The sequence below is a fragment of the Zosterops lateralis genome (assembly GCF_965231275.1).
Source record: "Zosterops lateralis genome assembly, chromosome: 25".
In the NCBI taxonomy this organism is placed as follows: domain Eukaryota; kingdom Metazoa; phylum Chordata; class Aves; order Passeriformes; family Zosteropidae; genus Zosterops; species Zosterops lateralis.
Window position 1 is genome coordinate 2633845 of NC_139785.1, and position 19551 is coordinate 2653395.

The 19551-nt window shown below is 52.6% G+C and overlaps 2 protein-coding genes across 2 annotated transcripts; both read left to right on the forward strand.

The window, feature by feature from the left end:
- Window positions 1–1968: 1968 nt before the first annotated feature.
- On the forward strand, window positions 1969–4420 carry LOC310918894 (TLC domain-containing protein 5-like). The gene is made up of 2 exons (XM_083877882.1): window positions 1969–2336; window positions 3913–4420. Exons 1-2 carry the CDS (start codon window positions 2063–2065, stop codon window positions 4413–4415), a joined length of 777 nt encoding a protein of 258 aa, XP_083734008.1. The 5' UTR covers window positions 1969–2062; the 3' UTR covers window positions 4416–4420.
- A 511-nt stretch (window positions 4421–4931) lies between these two features.
- On the forward strand, window positions 4932–16794 carry LOC310918895 (TLC domain-containing protein 5-like). Its single transcript, XM_083877883.1, has 3 exons — window positions 4932–4983; window positions 13539–13750; window positions 15531–16794. Exons 2-3 carry the CDS (start codon window positions 13552–13554, stop codon window positions 16058–16060), a joined length of 729 nt encoding a protein of 242 aa, XP_083734009.1. The 5' UTR covers window positions 4932–4983; window positions 13539–13551; the 3' UTR covers window positions 16061–16794.
- The last annotated feature ends 2757 nt before the right edge of the window (window positions 16795–19551 follow it).

Genomic DNA, 19551 nt, shown 5'->3' on the forward strand with positions numbered 1-19551 from the left:
AGAGCATCTAAAGGATTTCAAATCAACAGAGCAGGAAATTCCAGCTCTCCAGGACAGGAGTCACCTCTCCCAGGCCGGGGAGGAACAATGCAGGGACAAATTGCTCCCTGTGAGGACTCAGCCACCTCCTGAGCCTGAGCCATCCCTGTGCTCCCCGGGCCTGGCTGATCCAGGGAGAGCTGCTGGGGCAATTCCAGGAGCTGTGACACCCCAAAACTGGACATTTAGCATCAAGCAAGGCTGGGGAGGGCTGGAGAATTAACAAATTGTTGTTGGTATTTAATTTCTTTTATTATTTGTTCATTTCTTTTCTTCTACCTGTGAGGAGAGGGAGAACATTCCTTGTCCTTCCCAGGTGGCCTGAAGGGAGATTTTGGGCATTTCTCAAATGATTTGGGCATTTCTCAGTCCCCAAATGACGCCAGCCAGTTCCCTCATCCTTCCTGACGCTCACAGCCTTGGGATTTCCAGCTCCCAATCAGCTGGAATTGGTGGAATTAGGCAGAATTAGCATGGGTCCTAACAGTCCAATAAAACATTTTAACTTGAATTCAGGCTCAGCTTTACAGATGCCAGCAGGGATTAAAACTCAAACAGCAGTGGGTTTCACACCTTCCCTGCCTGCTTCAAAATGCCAGGAAAGGAGACAGAAATCAGCAAGTTTAACTCAAAAATGCCAGGAAAGGAGACAGAAATTACCAAGTTTAACTCAAAAATGCCAGGAAAGGAGACAGAAATCAGCAAGTTTTAGCTCAAAAATAACAGCAACTTATAACCTGTGATCCAATTAAAAATATATTTGAATCTCTAACTGACAGGAGCATCCTGTGGAGTGCAGCCCAGGCAGATCTCATTGAGAAAGGCTCTTGTGCTCCAGTGGTTTCACTCACAGTGCAGAGCTCTGGCTGCAGGGAACATTTGGGTTGTTTGGGGGGGATAAAATCTGAGATTTTGAAGGAGCTGAGTCAGGGATGACACGGTGCTGGCAGGGCTGGCAGGAAGCACAGCCCTGTCCTGGTTACTCAGTGCCAGCCCCGAGCTTGGCCCCAGCTCAGCTCCAGCTCACCCTTCCTGTTCTGCCCGTTCTGTGTCAGCTCTGCCCGTGCTCAGCTCCGGGCTCCGGCCTGGCCTGTCCCACCATCAACCTGGGCCCCCACCCGCGAGAAAGGGTGGGAAAAAAACTCCAGAACACTCGGGAAATAAATAAATAAATAAATAAAGGGAAAAATAAGAGAAGAAAGAAAGGACACAGCACCTCCAGTCTTGCCCGATCCACCTTTATTTTATTCTCCATCACCAGAGAGGAAAACGCACAGCCCAAAATAAAGTCTGGGCGCGCTCTGGGATGGCTCCAGCCAAGGCTGGGAGGAGGCACTGAACTCCTGTCCCCCTTCCCTTCCCTTCCCTTCCCTTCCCTTCCCTTCCCTTCCCTTCCCTTCCCTTCCCTTCCCTTCCCTTCCCTTCCCTTCCCTTCCCTTCCCTTCCCTTCCCTTCCCTTCCCTTCCCTTCCCCTCCCCTCCCCTCCCCTCCCCTCCCCTCCCCGGGGTTCTCCGCTCCGCTCATCCCTCTCCCCCTCCGGGGCAGGTAAAGCGGGGCTCAGCCGGCGGAGCATCCCCGGGGGAGGCCGCGGGGGCCGGGCCGGGCTGGGCAGGGCAGGGAAAGGACCATAAAAGGCTCCGGGAGCTCCGGCACCGCCTCCCCGCCCGGGCAGCCCCAGCCGGGCGCGCACAGCCGGAGCGGGGTGAGGCTTTGGGGCTGTGGGGAACCCCCGTGAAGAGATGGGGATGGGGTCTGGTCCCCCTCGCTGTCCCGGTCCCCCAGGGCAGAGGAGTTTTGGCAGCGGGAGGTTTGGGATTGAGGTTTTCCCGTTGGGGTTTGGGATTGAGGTTTTCCCGTTGGGGTTTGGGAGCGGCGCTGAGCGGGGCTGGGAGGGCGCGGTGCTCAGGGAGGGGCTCAGGGCTTGTTTTGCTCCTTTCGGTTAGTTTTGGGGTGTTTTGTTTGTTTGTTTTGCTCGTTCCTGTTGTTTGTGGGGTTTTCCCCTCCCCGCCCGGGATGGCCGTGGATGTGCGGGGTGGATCCCGAGGCCGGTGGGGATGAACCCGCCCCTCTGAGAGGCCTCTGCCCCTCTGTGTCCAGCAGGATGGTCCCCATCGCCCTGGAGGTGGCGGGCAGCTTTGTGTCCTGGCTGTGCCTGTACTGCTGCCTGTGCCGCCTGAACCCGCGGCGCTCCTGCAAGTGGAGCTGTCACCTGGTGACCCTCGTGCACGGGCTGCTGGTCACCTGCCTCTCGGGCTATGTGCTGTTCCTGGACGGGCCCTGGCCCCTGACACACGCAGGTACGGTGGGAATCCCCCCTCCCCTCTGCCTCTGTCACAGGTGCAGGTAGGGGCTGATTTCCTCTCCTCTCTTACCAAATTCTCTTTAATTCTGCTCATCCTTCTGTTCTTTTGTCGCCCCTGAGTCTTTGCAGCCGCTTCTCACGCTGCTCCACGTAAACAATATTGTGTTCTCAGAATTTATCAGTGTGTTTTGCATTCTTGTTCTCTGAGAGAGAACTTGACTGATGGTCACAGTGACCAATGGGGTCAGGAGGTTGTGACCTCCTTGGGCCAATCTGGGCCCTCTGTACAAAATGTATATAAGTTATTGGAGTCAGATAATAAAGAGCCTTCCATGTGTGACCTGCTGCTGCTGCTGTCCTCTGGGAGGGTCCACACCCACATTGCAATGTGTTGCCCCTCTAAGGGCAGAAGTAACATTCTTTTAATTATTTTTTTTTCTTTTTTGGCTTCTCCACGTGCAAATTGGAAGTTCTCAGGTTGGCAGCTTGAGTTGATTGCAGCATCAGTGGAGAACAAAGTGCTTCCATGTCTTGCAGGGTGTAATGACTCCTGAATTTCGGCTGCAGGGTTTTGCTGGCTGGTTTCTGCTGTTAAATCTCAGATGGTGCTGCTGATGAAGGTTTTCTAAAAGGAGAAGGGGAGCAGCAGTGGGGCAGTCTTGGGTTTGGTTTCTCTTTTCACCTGAGAGTTCAGGTGGTGCTTCCAGAGAGTCTTTTTTGCCCTCTGAAGGCTCTGAGCCAGATGTGAGAATGAAACGGAGTCTTCAAGGTCTTGTTTTTCTGGGTTTCTCGTGTGTTTATTGTTTCTTATCTCACAATTTTCTCTGTGTCCAGCTGAGATGTTCACAGGACACAGGACAACTCCCCCCGTGATGGGAGGTCACTGCCTCTTATACAGATAATGATGTGTGTGTTATTTACAATTCCATACCAATGCCTGTCACCTGTACTAAAAGGGCCATCCCTACTCTGACCCAACCCCCTCAAACTACTTTGTGCCCCCATCACATCAGGAGATGGAGGACGAGGGAGAAGGAGAAGAACCCAGGGCACCACCCGAAATCCTCCATTTTGTCCCCCCACTCACCTCTGTTCTAAAAACCCCAAAACTCCAAAACTTTCCACCCTGTGACAAACCACACCCCTGTCTGTCACACCTTTGTGACTTGTAATTCCTCTCTCTGTGTTGGGAGTTTTTCTCATGGACTGAAATCCAAGCCTGTGTCCTCCTGGGCTCTGGGCCAGGGTCTGTACCCCCCTGCACAGACCCCAGACCCCCCTGGACAGACCCCAGACCCCCTGTCCAGGATTCAAACCCTCTTGCTCAGATCCCAGACCTCTCTGCCAAGGTCTGTGACCTCCCAGGGCAACCAAAGGAATGCCCTGGACTCCGACATGGCAGGATGGGATGGGTCTGGGGTGTGAAGGGGAAGCAGAACCAACCATCCCAAATTCCTAGCACTGGGATAAGGCTGGAAATTCAGGAGGAGAGAAGCACACTCGTCCTGTACTGGCCTGTAAAGTAAAAAAATATCTTAAATAAGACCCCACATGTCCATCTTCCATTGCAGGTTCACCAAACACCCCTCTCCAGATCCACGTGCTGTCCCTGACCTTGGGCTACTTCATCTTTGACCTGGGCTGGTGCCTGTATTTCCAGACAGAGGGGGACCTGATGCTGCTGCACCACACCCTGAGCGTCTGCGGCATGATCCTGGTGCTGGGGCTGGGCAAATCCGCCACCGAGGTCAACGCCGTGGTGTTTGTCAGTGAGATCACCAACCCCCTGCTCCAGGCCCGCTGGTTCCTCAGGGAGATGGGCTCTTATCACACTCCCCTGGGAAAAGTGGTGGATTTCCTCTTCGTGCTGCTCTTCCTGGCGCTGCGGATCGGGGCGGGAGCGTGGATCGTCTACGGGATGGTGACGGCCCCAGAACCCAACTGGCTCCTCAAGGCTGGGGGCCTGGCCATGTACCTGGTGTCCTTGGGCTTCACGGTGGAAATTTGTCGTTTTGTAAGGAGGAAAATGTGGAAAAAAAGCCCTTCCCTGCACACGCGATCTTCCCAGGAGTAGGAGTGAACCTGTGGAAACTTCTTGGCTGCTCGTTAATGAGTTGTGGAGGATAAATCCCCCTGGGTTTGGGGCCTGGCTGCTGGAGCTTGTTCCTGTGAAAAGAACTCCTTAAAATGACACGGAATTGATTTTCTGCTGCCCCTGGAGGAGATGGATCAGTGTTAGGAACGTGGAAAAGCTGAGAGAAGAGGGATTTGAGTGGAACCTGAGGAGCCTGCCACCAATTCCCTGACTTCTCCAGCAATGGTTACAGTCCCCAAGGAATGCCAGAGATGATCAGTCTACAACCAATAATTGCACATTCTCTATGCTCTGTCCTCATTTCCAATGCAGAGTTATTTCACAGTGCAGAGAAAACCAAACATGGAAAATCCCATTTTCCTGCCAGTGGGACTGGGTAAGGGGCGTGACCTGGCAAAGACTTCCTGAGCCTCACCCTCCTTAATAACCCCGGATTTGGACAATGTGCTTGGCTAAAGACTCGAGTGAAAGACTCTGAACAAGACTGAAGTGTTTGCAGGGGTGTAGTGGAGTTGTCCTTTGGGAGTGTGAAGTGATGGTACCCAAGGTGAGGCAATGTTTTACCTCTGTTGTTTTTAATGACACATTTCCTTTACTCTTCTTTTAATGCTTCCACTGGGGCAGGTGCTGATCTCAGGGTGATTTCTCTGGGACTGACTCAGGCTCTCACAAACAGGAGTCAGGAATTACACCTGTGCCAGTAAACTCCCTGAGCAGGTGTTGGCCCAGGCTGGGATTGCTTAAAAAGAATAATCAGGCTTTTTGTGGGAGAGAGAGGACAATGCAGAGCCTCCCTGGATGCTCTTTCTGCTCTGGGGTTGGCTCATTTGCAAGCCAGTCAGGCTGAATTCATGGTTAATGAGTCAAGTATGTGACTCTTTCCAGGGGTGACAGTAATGTTTAGGCAGCTCTCAGGTGTGACATCTGCTCCTCACCAGCAGCCCTCAGAGCATGGAACAGTTCTCTCATTTTCTTTACCTCTCAGAATCGTGTTCTGACATTTTCCCTGGGGTTTTAATGTGAATTTCCCCCTGTCCGAGGCCACAGTTCAGATTTAGTCTCCTCTAAAAGCCTCACTAGAGCTGAGAAGTGAAGGCAGAGGTGAGGGAGGGGAGCAGAGGGAATGCAGCTCCTCCACTGCCTTTATCTCACTGAGTCTGGCTCTGTTCAGGGCAGATATCAGCCTTTGGCTGGGGCTCCTCAAGGTGTCTGGAGAGATTAAAAAACAACCTGAAATAACCTCACTTTGGACACATCCATGAAAGCATTGCAGCTGTGAACCCGGGCAAGTTCCTGGGCTGATGTTTTTAGGAAAGCAGGAGCCAGAGTGGCCTCCTGAGGTGTGGGCACTGCCAGGCTCCCTGTTCTTCCAAAACCTCTTCTGAGTGATGAGACTTCCAATAAAGTCATGTTCTCTTTTGAAAAATAACCCATTTGCTGTGATGTTCTTTTGTTCTGGGTGTTGAGGAGGCAGCTGGAGCCAGGGCTGAGGCTGCCAGAGTCGCTGGTTCATTCCCTTTGTGCGGCTCAGGAAATGAGCCCAGGCTGAGCCAGGAGCTCTGGAGGTCAGGCTGGGGCAGGGGAGGCTCAGCTGAAGCTCAGGGTGGTGAGCAATGCACCCACAACCTGCTTTGGCAATGAACCGGTGCTGCAGGGAGCTTGAGAGCCACCACACTGAGGGGTTTGCTCTTGCTGGACACGGGAATAACTTGAATTCTGCCCATGGCCTTCTACATCCCTGGGTGCTTTTGGGTTTTTCTCTGCTTCCCTGGGGTTGGGTGTCACTGGGGCAGTGCCCAGTTCAGAAGGGTTGTAGGGGAACTTGTCTGTGGGTTGTTGTTGGGTTTTTTTTGAGAAGCAAGTAAAAGACATCTCGGGGGTTATGAGATGTCCTAAGTCACCACTGAGTGGCTGTTTCTGGTGGGGAAGCTGCTCCTGCTGGGCCAGGGCTCTGCTGTCTGGAGTGGGGGAGAGCCTGGATTGGCCTCCAGTGAGAAAACCCTCTTCCTTCAGCTGAGGGGCAGCACTGGGACACTCCCAGTGCACCCACATCACTTGTGTGCAGCCACAGTTACCTGGGGAGGTTTGGTGCCCAATCAGTGCCCTCAGGTTCTCATCTCCTAAATCTCACCCAAGGATAATTTTAGTGCTAAACCCTCCACTGTGATGCTAGAAAATCATCCAGCTCCACTACCCCACTGTATTTCTTATTTCAAAGAATGTGATTTTTCACAGAGGTCCCTGCTTTTTTATCTGTCAGATATCCTTGAGGGCTTTTACAGCCACAAAAACTAAGTTTTAGTAACAGCTTGTTGAACTCCCAGATTTCCAGTTCTCATTTATTCCCAGTTCAATTGTGGACAAGGAGTTTCCCAGTGTGGGTAAGATAATAAATACATTCTGTGATGCTTTTCAGTAATGGGAGCTCTGGTTAGAACAGGTCCAGGAGAGCAGAGAGAGGGATGTGCAGCTGGGGGAAGCTGTGGCTGCACTGAATGAGGCAGCAGAGTGCAGAGGTTCCTGCCCTGAGCTGTTTTGCTGAACTCTGAACAGCAGCCAAATGAGGCAGTGCAAAGCAGCCCATTGAAATGGCTGACTGTGCACAAAGCAGACAGGAAAATTGGTGTATAAAGCTGCACCTCACTTCTGGTACCATCCACTGGGAGATGATTTCACTCTCTGCCTCGCACCTCACCGTGCAAAGTTTGTGCTAGAAACAAAAACCCAACCCAGAGCTTCTCTGTGTCCCAGCTCTTGCATTAAATGGTCTGTGCCTTGTTAGGGCTCTGAGTGCTCTTCTGTGAACAGCCCAGAGTGGTTTGGGTGGGAAGAGACCTTAAAGATCATCTCATCTTATTCCAAAAATCCCCTCCTTCCATTCCAGGTTGCTCCAAGCCATGTCCAACCTGGCCTTGGACACTTCCAGGGCAGGCACAGCTTCTCTGGGAGTTCCATTCCAGCTCCTCATCACCCTCACAGCCAAGATTTTTTTTTCCCCTAATATTCCATCTAATGATGCTCCTAATGTGAAAACATCAGCCCTATAATTTCCTGTTTGTCCATGCTTTTCTTCATCCTAAGCTAAACATTAAACCAGCTCCATCTCAGGTGTTCTGAGGCTGCTGAGGGCCAACAGAGGTGCAGGGCAGCAAGAGGAGACCTCAGACTATTAATACTCAGGAGGATGAGCATTTTATAGCAGTGGGAACCTGTCCCTGGCCTGAACTGGAAAAGTAAGATCTGTATCTTGGTGAATACCCAGCTGAAAGTGTTTATTATGGGTATTTATTACAGCTCCCAGTTTATTATGGGAGCTGTAAGAGGCAGGTCAAGCCACTCCCACTGTTGGGATGAAGGAAAAAACCAAACCCACGTTTTTGGGTGTGAGAAGTTGTTTTGACTGTAACTTCTGAAAGGTGGAGGAGCTTTTGTAGCTGCTTTAGGTATCCTGCTTAAACCCCTGGATTTGGGATGTGGAAGGCAGGAGGGAGAACAGGCAGTGAGGAGGAATTGCTGAGCTCTGTGACTGCTGCATGAGCAGGGGATGGAGGGGATGCCCAGGGCAGGGGGGGAGCTCTCCCAGCTCACTGCAGCTGCACTGCTCCATCCTGGGTGACAAAACCCCTCGGGGATGTCACCTTGGGGCTGCTGCTGCCCTGACATAGCTCTGGAGAAGGGTCTGCTCACACCAGGAGTGAGGATGAGTGCTGGGTGTGCTCTGTGCCCAGGATCTGTGTCACACAAGGGGTGGTCACACAATCACAGAATCACAGAACGTGTAGGTTGGAAGAGACCTCCAAGATCATCGAGTCCAACCCAGCCTTAACACCTCAACTAGGTGATGGTATCAAGTGCACATCCACACTGGGCGAGTGGGGTGGCTGTGGGACTGATTTCTGTGTCCCCGGGCCACAGCCATGATGCTCCGTGTGGGGACATCACCAGGTCTGGCAGCTGAGCCCAACGGGGTGAATGGAGGGTCTGCAGGGCCCAGTGTGTTATAAATGCAACGGCAAAAATCGGATTAATAAAGAAACAATTTATTAGAAAAACAATCTCAATCACTGACAAAGAGAGAAACCACAAACAGGACGAGCAGCGCAGTGCTGGGTGGACAGGGGTCTGCACCCTAAGGTACAGATTTCCCAAATCCACATGGAGTGGATCGCAGCCCGGGGTTTTATAGGGGTTTTTGTGTCCTGAGGCAAAACAGGTGTGGGGAATAGTCCAGCAAATACTCCAAATACATCTTTGGACGGGTTTCCCGGATTTGTCGAACTTTGCAAATTGTATTTTGGGAAGGTTCCTTTCACATGCAGATCGGGCTCGCCCGGTCCCGTAGTCTCTGGTGGAGAATTCCTCTTCTTTCGGGGAGGAATTTCTCTGTCTGGGTATGATGCTGATTCTTATCTGGGTCGGCCAGTGTCTTTGTCCATCCTGATGGCTCCTGTCCCGCTCTTTGTCTCAGGCTGGGAAGCGGCAGCTGTCTAGCTTGAGAGAAATTTTTCTACAGACCATACCTTTTCACATTTTTATATTAACACCAATCTAACATATATTTCTATATTTTTTATCACGAATTTTTACCCAATGTCACATTTATCACTCAGTGGCTGAGGGCACTCGGCTGCTTCACCTGAGGGGACAATGTGGGGTCTGTGGCTTCCTCAGGGGGCAGCTCTGACCTCTGTGATCAGGGACAGGACCTGCAGAAAAGGACACTCAGAGGTGACATTATCACTCTCTATAACTCCCTGAAGGGTGGCTGTGCTCAGCTGGGGCTGGTCTCTTTCTCCAGGCAGCACTGACAGAACGACAGGACACAGCCTCAGGGAAATACAGGTTGGATATTAGAAAGAAGTTTTTCACAGAAAGAGTGATTAAATACTGGAATGGTCTGCCTGGGGAGGTGGTGGAGTCCCCATCCCTGGGTGTGTTTAAGGACAGACTGGATGTGGCACTCGGGGCCAGGGTTCAGTTGAGGTGTCAGGGCTGGGTTGGACTCGATGGTCTTGGAGGTCTCTTCCAACCTGCACATTCTGTGATTCTGTGAGCCAGAGAATGGCTGGGGCTGTGCCAGGGGAGATTTAGGCTGGGTATAGGAAAAGAGGCCCTGCCCAGGTCCCCAGGGAAAGGCACGGCCCCGAGGCCGCCCGAGCTCCAGGAGCTTTGGGACAAGGCCCCGAGACCAGGGTGGGATCGCTGGGGGCTGTGCAGGGACAGGAGCCGGGCTGGTGATCCCGGTGGATCCCTCCAGCTCAGGGCACTCCATGGGGCAGCCGGGCCGTGTGCGGGGGGGAGCGGGGCGGCTTCCCGGGGTGCCTTTCCTGCCTTCTATTCCCTCCTCATCCTCCTCCTCATCCCCATCCTGCCGTCCCTCCTCCTCATCCCCATCGCTGCCATCCCTCCTTTTCCTCCCCATCCCCATCCCCGCCGTCCCTCCCCATCCCTATCACTGCCATCCCTCCTCCGCCTCCTCTTCCCATCCCCATTGCTGCGGTCCCTCCTCCTCCCCATCCCCATCACTGCTGTGTCTCCTCCTCCTCCTCCTCCCCATCCCCATCCCCATCCCCATCCTGCCGTCCCTCCCCATCCCTGTCACTGCCATCCCTCCTCCTCCTCCCCATCCCCATCCCTGCTTTCTCCCCTCCCATCCCCATCCTGCCATCCCTCCTCCCGGCCGCCAGGTGGCCTCGGCCGCCGCTGTTGTGGCTCGGGGCGGCTCCGGCAGCGCGGCCCGGCAGGTGGGTGCAGGGGAAGGGTCCTGGCCCTGTCGCTGTCCCTGTCGCTGTCCTCAGGGGCCGCAGGGGGACGCGGATCCCGCGGGGATGGGCCGGGGATGCGCTCCGGGCTTTGTGCGGCCCGGCAGCTCCTCCATCTGCCCTCGGGCCGAGCGAAAATGGGATAACGGGAGAGCGGGGCCTGGGGGAGTGCCCGGATGGGGTTTGGAATCGTTTTCGGGCTGTTCTATACCGGGATTTTAGGTACGCGTGTTTATTGTAGAGCCGGCTTTCATTGCTGCCAGGGATACAAATTATAATATCGGTTATTATGGATAATAGATACATAATAATATGTGCGATAATATTCATGAGGAAATACGTAATTCTATCTATGATGACATGCTGTTAATTTATTGTTTATATGTATATAATAGAGAGTTATTCGTTGTTTATTGTTCGGTAATTATTGCTGCTTTTTAAATCGTGTTGGCCTTTCTAGTGTGGATATGCTAAAGATAAATCAGAGGATGGTTTGGGCTGGAAGAGACCTTAAAGATCATCTCATTCCACCTCCTGCCACAGACAGGGACACCTTCCTCTATTCCAGGGTGCTCCAGGCTCCATCCAGCCTGGCCTTGGGCACCTCCAGGGATCCAGGGGCTGCTCTCAGTGCCAGGGCCTCCCCTCCATCACAGGGAAGAATTTCTTCCCAATATCTAATACATATTTACTCCTTTTGAGATAGAGCCACTAAATGTTGATTTTTGATGTGCAATTGGAAGAAAGCCCCCTGCTTTCTTCCCAAGGGAACAGCTGGAGCTGGGCCAGGGCAGGTTTAGGCTGGATATCAGGGAAAGGCTCTTCCCCCAGAGGTGCTGGGCACTCCCCAGGAATGGGACTGCCCAGGGAATGGGCACTCCCAGGGAATGGGCACTGCTCAGGAATGGGCACTGCCCCAGGGAATGGGCACTGCCCAGGGAATGGGCACTGCTCAGGAATGGGCACTGCCCAGGGAATGGGCACAGCCCCAGGAATGGGCACTGCCCCAGGGAATGGGCACAGCCCCAGGGAATGGGCACTGCCCAGGGAATGGGCACTCCCCAGGAATGGGCACTGCCCCAGGGAATGGGCACTGCCCCAGGGAATGGGCACTGCCCAGGGAATGGGCACTCCCCAGGAATGGGCACAGCCCAGGGAATGGGCACTGCCTCAGGGAATGGGCACTGCCCCAGGGAATGGGCACTGCACAGGAATGGGCACAGCCCCAGGAATGGGCACTGCCCCAGGGAATGGGCACAGCCCAGGGAATGGGCACTGCTCAGGAATGGGCACTGCTCAGGAATGGGCACAGCCCCAGGAATGGGCACTGCACAGGAATGGGACTGCCCAGGGAATGGGCACTCTCCAGGGAATGGGCACAGCCCCAGGGAATGGGCACAGCCCCGGGAATGGGCACTGCCCAGGGAATGGGCACTGCCTGGGAATGGGCACTGCACAGGAATGGGACTGCCCAGGGAATGGGCACTCCTCAGGGAATGGGCACTGCTCAGGGAATGGGCACTGCACAGGAATGGGCACAGCCCCAGGGAATGGGCACAGCCCCGGGAATGGGCACAGCCCCAGGGAATGGGCACTGCCCAGGGAATGGGCACTGCTCAGGGAATGGGCACAGCCCCGGGAATGGGCACAGCCCCAGGGAATGGGCACTGCCCAGGGAATGGGCACTGCCCCGGGAATGGGCACTCCCCAGGGAATGGGCACAGCCCCAGGGAATGGGCACTGCCCAGGGAATGGGCACTGCTCAGGGAATGGGCACAGCCCAGGAATGGGCACTCCCCGGGGAATGGGCACAGCCCCAGGGAATGGGCACAGCCCCAGGGAATGGGCACAGCCCAGGAATGGGCACTCCCCAGGGAATGGGCACTGCCCCAGGGAATGGGCACAGCCCAGGAGTGGGCACTCCCCAGGAATGGGCACTCTCCAGGGAATGGGCACAGCCCCGGGAATGGGCACAGCCCCAGGGAATGGGTACAGCCCAGGGAATGGGCACTGCCTGGGAATGGGCACTGCTCAGGGAATGGGCACTGCTCAGGGAATGGGCACTCCAGGGAATGGGCACAGCCCCGGGAATGGGCACTGCCTGGGAATGGGCACTCTTCAGGGAATGGGCACTGCTCAGGGAATGGGCACTGCCTGGGAATGGGCACTGCCCCGGGAATGGGCACTGCCTGGGAATGGGCACTGCCCCAGGGAATGGGCACAGCCCAGGGAATGGGCACAGCCCCAGGGAATGGGCACTGCTCAGGGAATGGGCACTCCCAGGGAATGGGCACAGCCCCAGGGCTGCCAGAGCTCCAGGAGACTTTGGACACCACTCTGGGGCACAGGGTGGGATTGTTGTGGGGTCTGTGCAGGCCCAGGAGCTGCTCTAGATCGTCCTTGTGAGTCCCAGCTCAGGATATTCTGTGATTTTTTTTTCCAGAGTATGGAGATACATCTTTTTCATGAGTAGGTGTGGAAAAGGCCTCAGTATTTTTACAACTCCTCCTTCTTCTTTCCCCCAGCCTTCTCCAGCTGGTCAATCCCTTTTGTCATAGCAGAATTCTCCCTCCTTTATCTGCTCTGAGTCTGGGCCTCGAGCACCAGGGATGTGGATGGAAATGCTTGCTCAGAGCAGTTAATCCCATCCCTATTTCATCTCCCGTGTTCCCAAGGCCCATTAAAACATAATGGTTTTGTTTACCCAGCCTCCAGTCATCCCTGGGAACGCTCCAACAGGCCAGACAGGAAGGTTGGGCTTTGCAGCTCTGACTCCTCATCCCATGGAGTCCCTCTGGTGCTCCCAGCCCTGGGAGCCAGGCCAGAGTTGGGCAGCAGTACCAGTGGTGCTCTGGCTCTTGCACAACTGGGAATTCCTGTATCCCAAAGCCTGACTCAGCTCCTTTTGCTCCTTCCCTGAATGCTCAGGAGTGGTGTGACACTCGTTTCATGGGAAGGCATTGGATGAATGAGGTGTAGGATAGAGTAATGTGTGTTTGGAGGGTTTCAGCAACATCCACAAGTGGTTTTGTGCTGTAATTTTGTTCTGGCAATTTGCTTTTTGCTTGTTTGAGATTATTGCACAGCGTGTATAAAAGAAATACTGCTGGGAAAAAAAAAATCTTTTGGATGTATGTAGATTCTTATTCAGAAGATTTGGAGGTTTTGGTGCCAGTAAAAGTCTGCAGTGAGGAGAATAAAGTGGTTTTCACACAGATAAAGTCTGTCAGCAGCCAGCAGCTCTGGGATGGTTACAGAGCAGAGCCATGCTGGGCTGTGCTGACCCTGCCACAGGCTGGACCTGCTGCTCACTGTGTCCCTCTGCTCCTGTGTCCCCCAGTTCCCAGGACAGGATGCTGTTCCCGCTGCCCCTGCGTGCAGCCTGCAGCCTGCTGGCCTGGTTCTGCCTCTACAAGTGGTTCTGCCACCGGCACCGGCACCGCAGCCTGGAGTGGAGCTGCCGCCTGGTCACCCTGACCCACGGCGTCCTGGCCACCTGCCTGTCCGCCTACATCGGCTTCATCGACGGGCCCTGGCCCCTGAGCCACCCAGGTGAGGGAGGGATCCCTGAGCCCACCACCCCAGGGGCTCTCCCACCTCCCCCAGGGCTTGTCCTACCTTCCCCAGGGGCTCTCCCACCTTCCTCAGGGTTCTCTCACCTCCCCCAGGGTTTGTCCCACCTCCCTTAGGGGCTTCTCCCACCTCCCTTAGGGGCTCTCCCACCACCCCCAGGTGCTCTCCCACCTCCTCCAGGGCTGTCCCACCTCCCTTAGGGCTTGTCCCACCTCGCCCAGGGGCTCTCCCACCTCGCCCAGGGTTTGTCCCACCTCCTCCAGGGGCTTCTCCCACCTCCCTCTGTCGCAATAGGACACAAAATAAAGATGTTTGACTCCAGTCAGGAGCAGTAGAAATCAGAAGGTTTATTTACAATTCATTCTGCCCTTTTATAACACGCTGTGCTAAAGGCACGTTATTGGTCCATAGGGCTGACACCTCTCCCATTGGCTCAGTGACAGAAATAGCAAGCAACACCTGTTGTCATGGGAAAGGAATATTGTTTACACAAGGTTGTTTTGGGAAAAAGAAAACTGTTGAAAAGTTTCCCTTGAGAAGAGCTCAGAAAACATCGAGCCCACATCCCACAGGGGCTCCCCCTCCTCCTCAGTCCCCAGCCCACTCGAGGGACGGTGACTGCAGTGATACCTCAGCCCCAGAGGAATGGAGAGCCTGGCACTGGAATTTGCTGCTGTAATTTTGCCCCTCCCCAGCTGCAGTTTGGCAGAGCTTGTGACCTTTTGTGTGGCCATTACGTGTGTGCAGCTGCTGGCCCAACAACTGTGGCATTGTGACTTCTGTGGCCGGGCTGTCACCAGTGAGAGCCAGAGGTGAACACCCCCGTGTCCTGGACAGGTCGAAGAATTATAAAAGAAAGGTCTCATAAAATCTTTGTTAAATTAATAACCAGCCTGTCATCTATTCTAAGTGTAATTAAGCAATTTGCAAGTTCCTGTGCAAAAGCAATCTTGGTATGAAAGGTTTGTTAACACAACAACCTATTCTGGGGTTGAAAAATAAGTGCCTCTGTATAAACAATAATATATAAATATTATATAAATAATAATGAGAACCTGGAAAGGAAAAATGTAAACAACTTGAATCTTAGCACGTACACACAAATAAATCACCTTCTCGCCAATAAATGAAATAGTAAGAAAACCACCAGCCAACACAGGTGTTGCATATGAGATGTGAAAACTGTATAAAATATGGTGAAAACTTATACAGTGAAAACTGTATAAAATAAGTGATGTTGATGCCTTAAGTTTTAGCTTAAGGTCAGGCCAAGGTGTATCCTAAAGGCCTTTCAATAAATATCTACTTTATTCTCTAGCTCTGTCTAGTCTCTGTTCCAGGTCAGCCTTCCTAAGGCATAATGTGAATAAATGATGCTGTTTTACACCACAATGACACAAAGACTCCGACTTCAGGAGGCTGAAAATGACTCCTTTATTTTTGGGATGTGTCTCCTCTTTTATACTATTCTACACAGACCAATTTGATTGGTGACACAAAGACAAACCTCTTCACTCACATTGGTCAGAGCAGAGGGACATTAAGAAGTCCCTCCTAGGGAAAAATATGTAAATTTTGCTGTTACCAAAACATGTCTCTTATTTACAGAAAATTCCCTGGGAAAGGAATTTTAGAAACTAAAAGATGTCTGGCTCAAACCAGGGCTACAAATAAAGAATTGGCTTTTCCCGCATGAAGATGAAAGAGTCTTATTACTGGTGCCTGCACGCCTTAAAACTTATTTTTTTTTATCTTCCAGGGACACCCAACACAACCCTCCAAGTGCACGGGCTGTGCCTCAGCTTGGGCTACTTCATCTTCGACCTGTGCTGGTGTGTGTATTTCCAGACAGAAGGCGCCCTGATGCTGGCCCACCACCTGGTCAGCATCGTGGGCATCGCCGCCTCGCTGGCCCTGGGCGAGTCTGCGGCCGACGTCAACGCCGTCATCTTCGGCAGCGAGATCACCAACCCTCTGCTCCAGGCCCGCTGGTTCCTCAAGGAGCTGGGGCTCTACCACACCTTCACGGGGGACCTGGTGGATTTCCTCTTCGTGGTGCTCTTCACGGGCGTGCGCATCGGGATGGGCGCCTGGCTGATGTACTGCGAGCTGGCCTCGCCGCGCCCGCGCTGGTACATCAAGCTGGGAGGGGTGGTCATGTACGTGGTGTCCTGGGTCTTCATGGTCAGCATCTGCCGCTTCGCCAGGAGGAAGAGCATGAGGAAGTACCAGGCTTGGAGGAGCCGCCGGCTGGGCTTGAAAAGCAACGGGCATCTCAAAAGCCATTGAGGGGATGGCCAGCAAAGAGTTCCTGGAGCTGGTGGGGTGGAAAGGAGAGGGATCATGCCTGGAGTGCTGCTGTTGGGAGAGGAGCCAACACACGTTGGCAGCTCTGGAGACAAATTTATCCCTGGCCTAACTCCACCAAAATCCATGGAGCTGTGCCATGGATTCACTGGATCTGCAGTGCTCGGTGTGTGTGAGAGCACAGCCTGAGCCGTGAGTGAAAGAAGGGCTAATTTTATAGACCAAACACGACTAGTGCAGCAGTGCAGGTGTAAATAGTGATGTCTGTAGGCAGCTCCTCCGGGATCCTGGGAGAGAGGAGGAGGTGATGCTAGATCTCCATGTCCAGTGTCCTGTGCAGTCTAGGCAGCTAGAGTGACTCTCCATGCTGGTAGGAGGAAGCATGTCCTAGTGTTGAATCCAGGCTGGGATTCCTGGCTCTTCCACCACCTCGCTGTGTGACCTTGGGCAAGTCACACAGCTCTGACTCTGTGCCTAATTCCCCCCTCTGTGACTTGGGGGTGATGGAGCTGCTCCATCTGTTGTGCACTTTCAGATTTTCACTTGAGAGGTGCTATATAAATGCAAAGTGATGGTTGTTATCTGCACTTGGTTCATTATCCCTCTGTTTCCCTGGGGAGAAACGAGTTTGGTGGTCGAGCTAGAGCGAGACTCTAGAAAAATCAGTATTTTATGTAGGCTGTTGTTTCCTACCCTTTCTAACTCTGTTTATTAACTTATTTATTAACATATTGATAACTTATTTTCTGTAGTGTCCAGAAGCTCTCATCAGCACTGGCGCCATACAGGACTAGGTGCTCTGTGAATACACAGACCCAGAAGGGAAAATTTCTCCTGATTTTTCCCTCTTCTTCCCTGACTGTTAAAACTCCCCTACAAACATTGATTTTAGCTCCTTGGGTAACCAGCACACTCCATTTTGAGGACCCCCATCAGGATTTGCCAGTCAGGGGTTTTCTTGCTGATGAACCAAGCCCTAATTTTGTCTCCAGAACATCAAAATTCCCCCTGCTGTGCCCCAAATCCAAACTGGGATTTCTGGTTGCCCAGAATCTGCCCTGTGGAAGCCACAGACTGACCTCAGCTCTCCTTCATCTGAATTGATGCCTTGACCCCTGGGCTTTGATTTCCCTTTGACTGAGTCTGAGTCACTTTATAAAAGTGAACAATTGGAGGGTCAGAGAGATTTATTTTACAGCTTAGTTATTAAAGAAGTGAGAGGCCCGGAATCTGGTCTTTTTTAAGCAAAAAAAAAAAACCCAAAACCAACCTGACTGGGAGAAAAACAAGCATTACTGATCTGGTCCCATTTGCAGGGAAAACCCATGCCCAGCTGGCAGCTCCTGGAGTTTATTTCACTGCATGTTCTTAAGCTGTTCCTTTGTTGCTGCCGTGATTTTGAGCATTTCCTTTGAGCCTCCAGTGCAGCTCAGGTGCCCCTTTTTGCTTGAGCCTTGCCTGCTGCAGCCAAAGACCTGAAGAACCCCAAAAAATCCCTTCAGATGAGCAGAGCCACCTGGATAGGAAGCTTGACTTGTTCAGAATTATCAAGCCTTGAAAGGAGACCAGAAGGGGCTTGCTGGTTCTTTTTTCCTCAGCTCTGCTGCTCTGTTGAGCACCTCCAGGAGCCTTTTTGCCTCAACTTCACCCACTTTGGGGAGTGGGTCCAGTCTTAGCTACCTCGTAGGGTGTTTCCATTTAGCACCAAGCCACCTTTGATGAATTGATGAATTCTCAGTGGTTGGTGTCACGCTGTGCTGTATCAAAGTTGCTTTGAGTGAAGCACTCCCTGCTATGAGCCATCAGCAGCGCTTTGTCACCTCAGTGTGGGCATTCCCAGCATCCCAAAACCAGGAGTGAGGTGTTCTGCAGAGGGGATGGAGGGCAGGGGTCACAGGGACTGAGCTGGACATGCACACAAAGGTCTTCACAGGGAGTCCCAAGGTGAGGAAAAGGTGTTTGGTGAGTTCTCCCCGGTCAGGACTGCAGGAATCTGGAGCCAAAAGAGTCTCAGCCACCAGGCTGAGCAGGGAATGAGGGCTTGCAGCTCCTGGGGAAATGGGGAAGGCAGGTCCTGCAGGTGAAACCAGGCTGCTCATTCCTGCCCACCGTGAAGAGTTTGCAGAGCAGCTCTGGTGGTTTGGGCTCTGACCATGGCTGAGGGTTGGGGTGCAGCTTTGTGGGGTTACAGCCCTGACCTGCCCAGGTGGAAGAGGATGGCAGTGACTGCAGTGTGTGTGAATCACCTCGGTGAAGATATTCTGAAATACAATGGTTGAGTGACCCCCTTTTCTGAAACTCGGTTGGAAGGAGAGCACTGCTCAGCTCGGAGGCTTTAGCAGGTAAACAAGAGCACAAAAGGGCAATTGGGAATGGCTTTATGGGGCAGAGCAAGGCCTCACAGCCCATTCAGTGGGCTCCAGCATAGGATCACAGACCCAAAAGTACAAATTCCAAGCTGTGGAGCACAGGGTGGGACCTGTCCTCGGGCTAGTCTGTAGTGGCTAGAGCAAACTGTGAGAGGAAACTGCAGAACTAGTGTGAAATAATAACTTGTGTCTGAATTACTGTGTAATAGCAACTAATGTTCCACCAGTGAATGGTGTAGACGCTTTGTATTATGTTTTATAAAAATAAAGATTATTTCATTATATGAAGGATTGGTTTTCTCTGTTTGGGTGCTGCCCTTAAGTCACAGGGTTTTCATGGTTTTGGAGGGGCTTCTCCAACCTCAAAGATTCAGCAGGATGGAGCAAAAATATTCCCTTGTTTTCCATGCTCTGGATACCACAGGAGAAGGTTCTCCTGCGTTTCCACACCGTGAGCCCTTCTCAATCATAAATTAATATTCTTGCCTAGGGAAGTCCTGTGGTGCTGTGTTGGTGAGCATCCACTCTGCTTGCTGATGGCCAGAGATATCCAGCACGCCAAAAGTCTTGGCTTCTATAAATAGTTAAGCCAATTTACTTGTTTGCATGTAACCCTTAAGTCCAGCTTAAAAATCCTCCAGCATTGGGGAGCAGCTGCTGAGCAGCACTGAACCCTCTGGAGATGTTCTGTTTACAGAGCCCAGCCTGGGGCTGGAGAGGTCTCAGAGCCTGCAAGAATTTCTGCTGGGACTTGGTTGAACCCCTGAGCCAGTTGCAGAAGCAGAGAGGAAAGTACAGCAGAGTTCTGAAGCTTTGCTTTACAGCTGTGAGTGTCTCACAGGTCTCGTGTCTCCAGAAGTGACAAAATCTGGCGTTGTCAGTGGTCAGATGTGCTTTGTCTGTGAAAAGTGAAATCTGCCCCTTTACACCCAATTAATTTCATTTTTTATCATCCTATTATTTCCTCACAGGCAACCTGCTGCCAGCCTTTTGCCTCTCCTGCTGGCCCTGCAGTTGAGCTTTGTAAAATTAACCTCCTCTTTCAGTCAGTCCTCTGCCCTCTCTTTGTAGTTGAACTTATTTGTACTTGAAAAAAACTGCAAT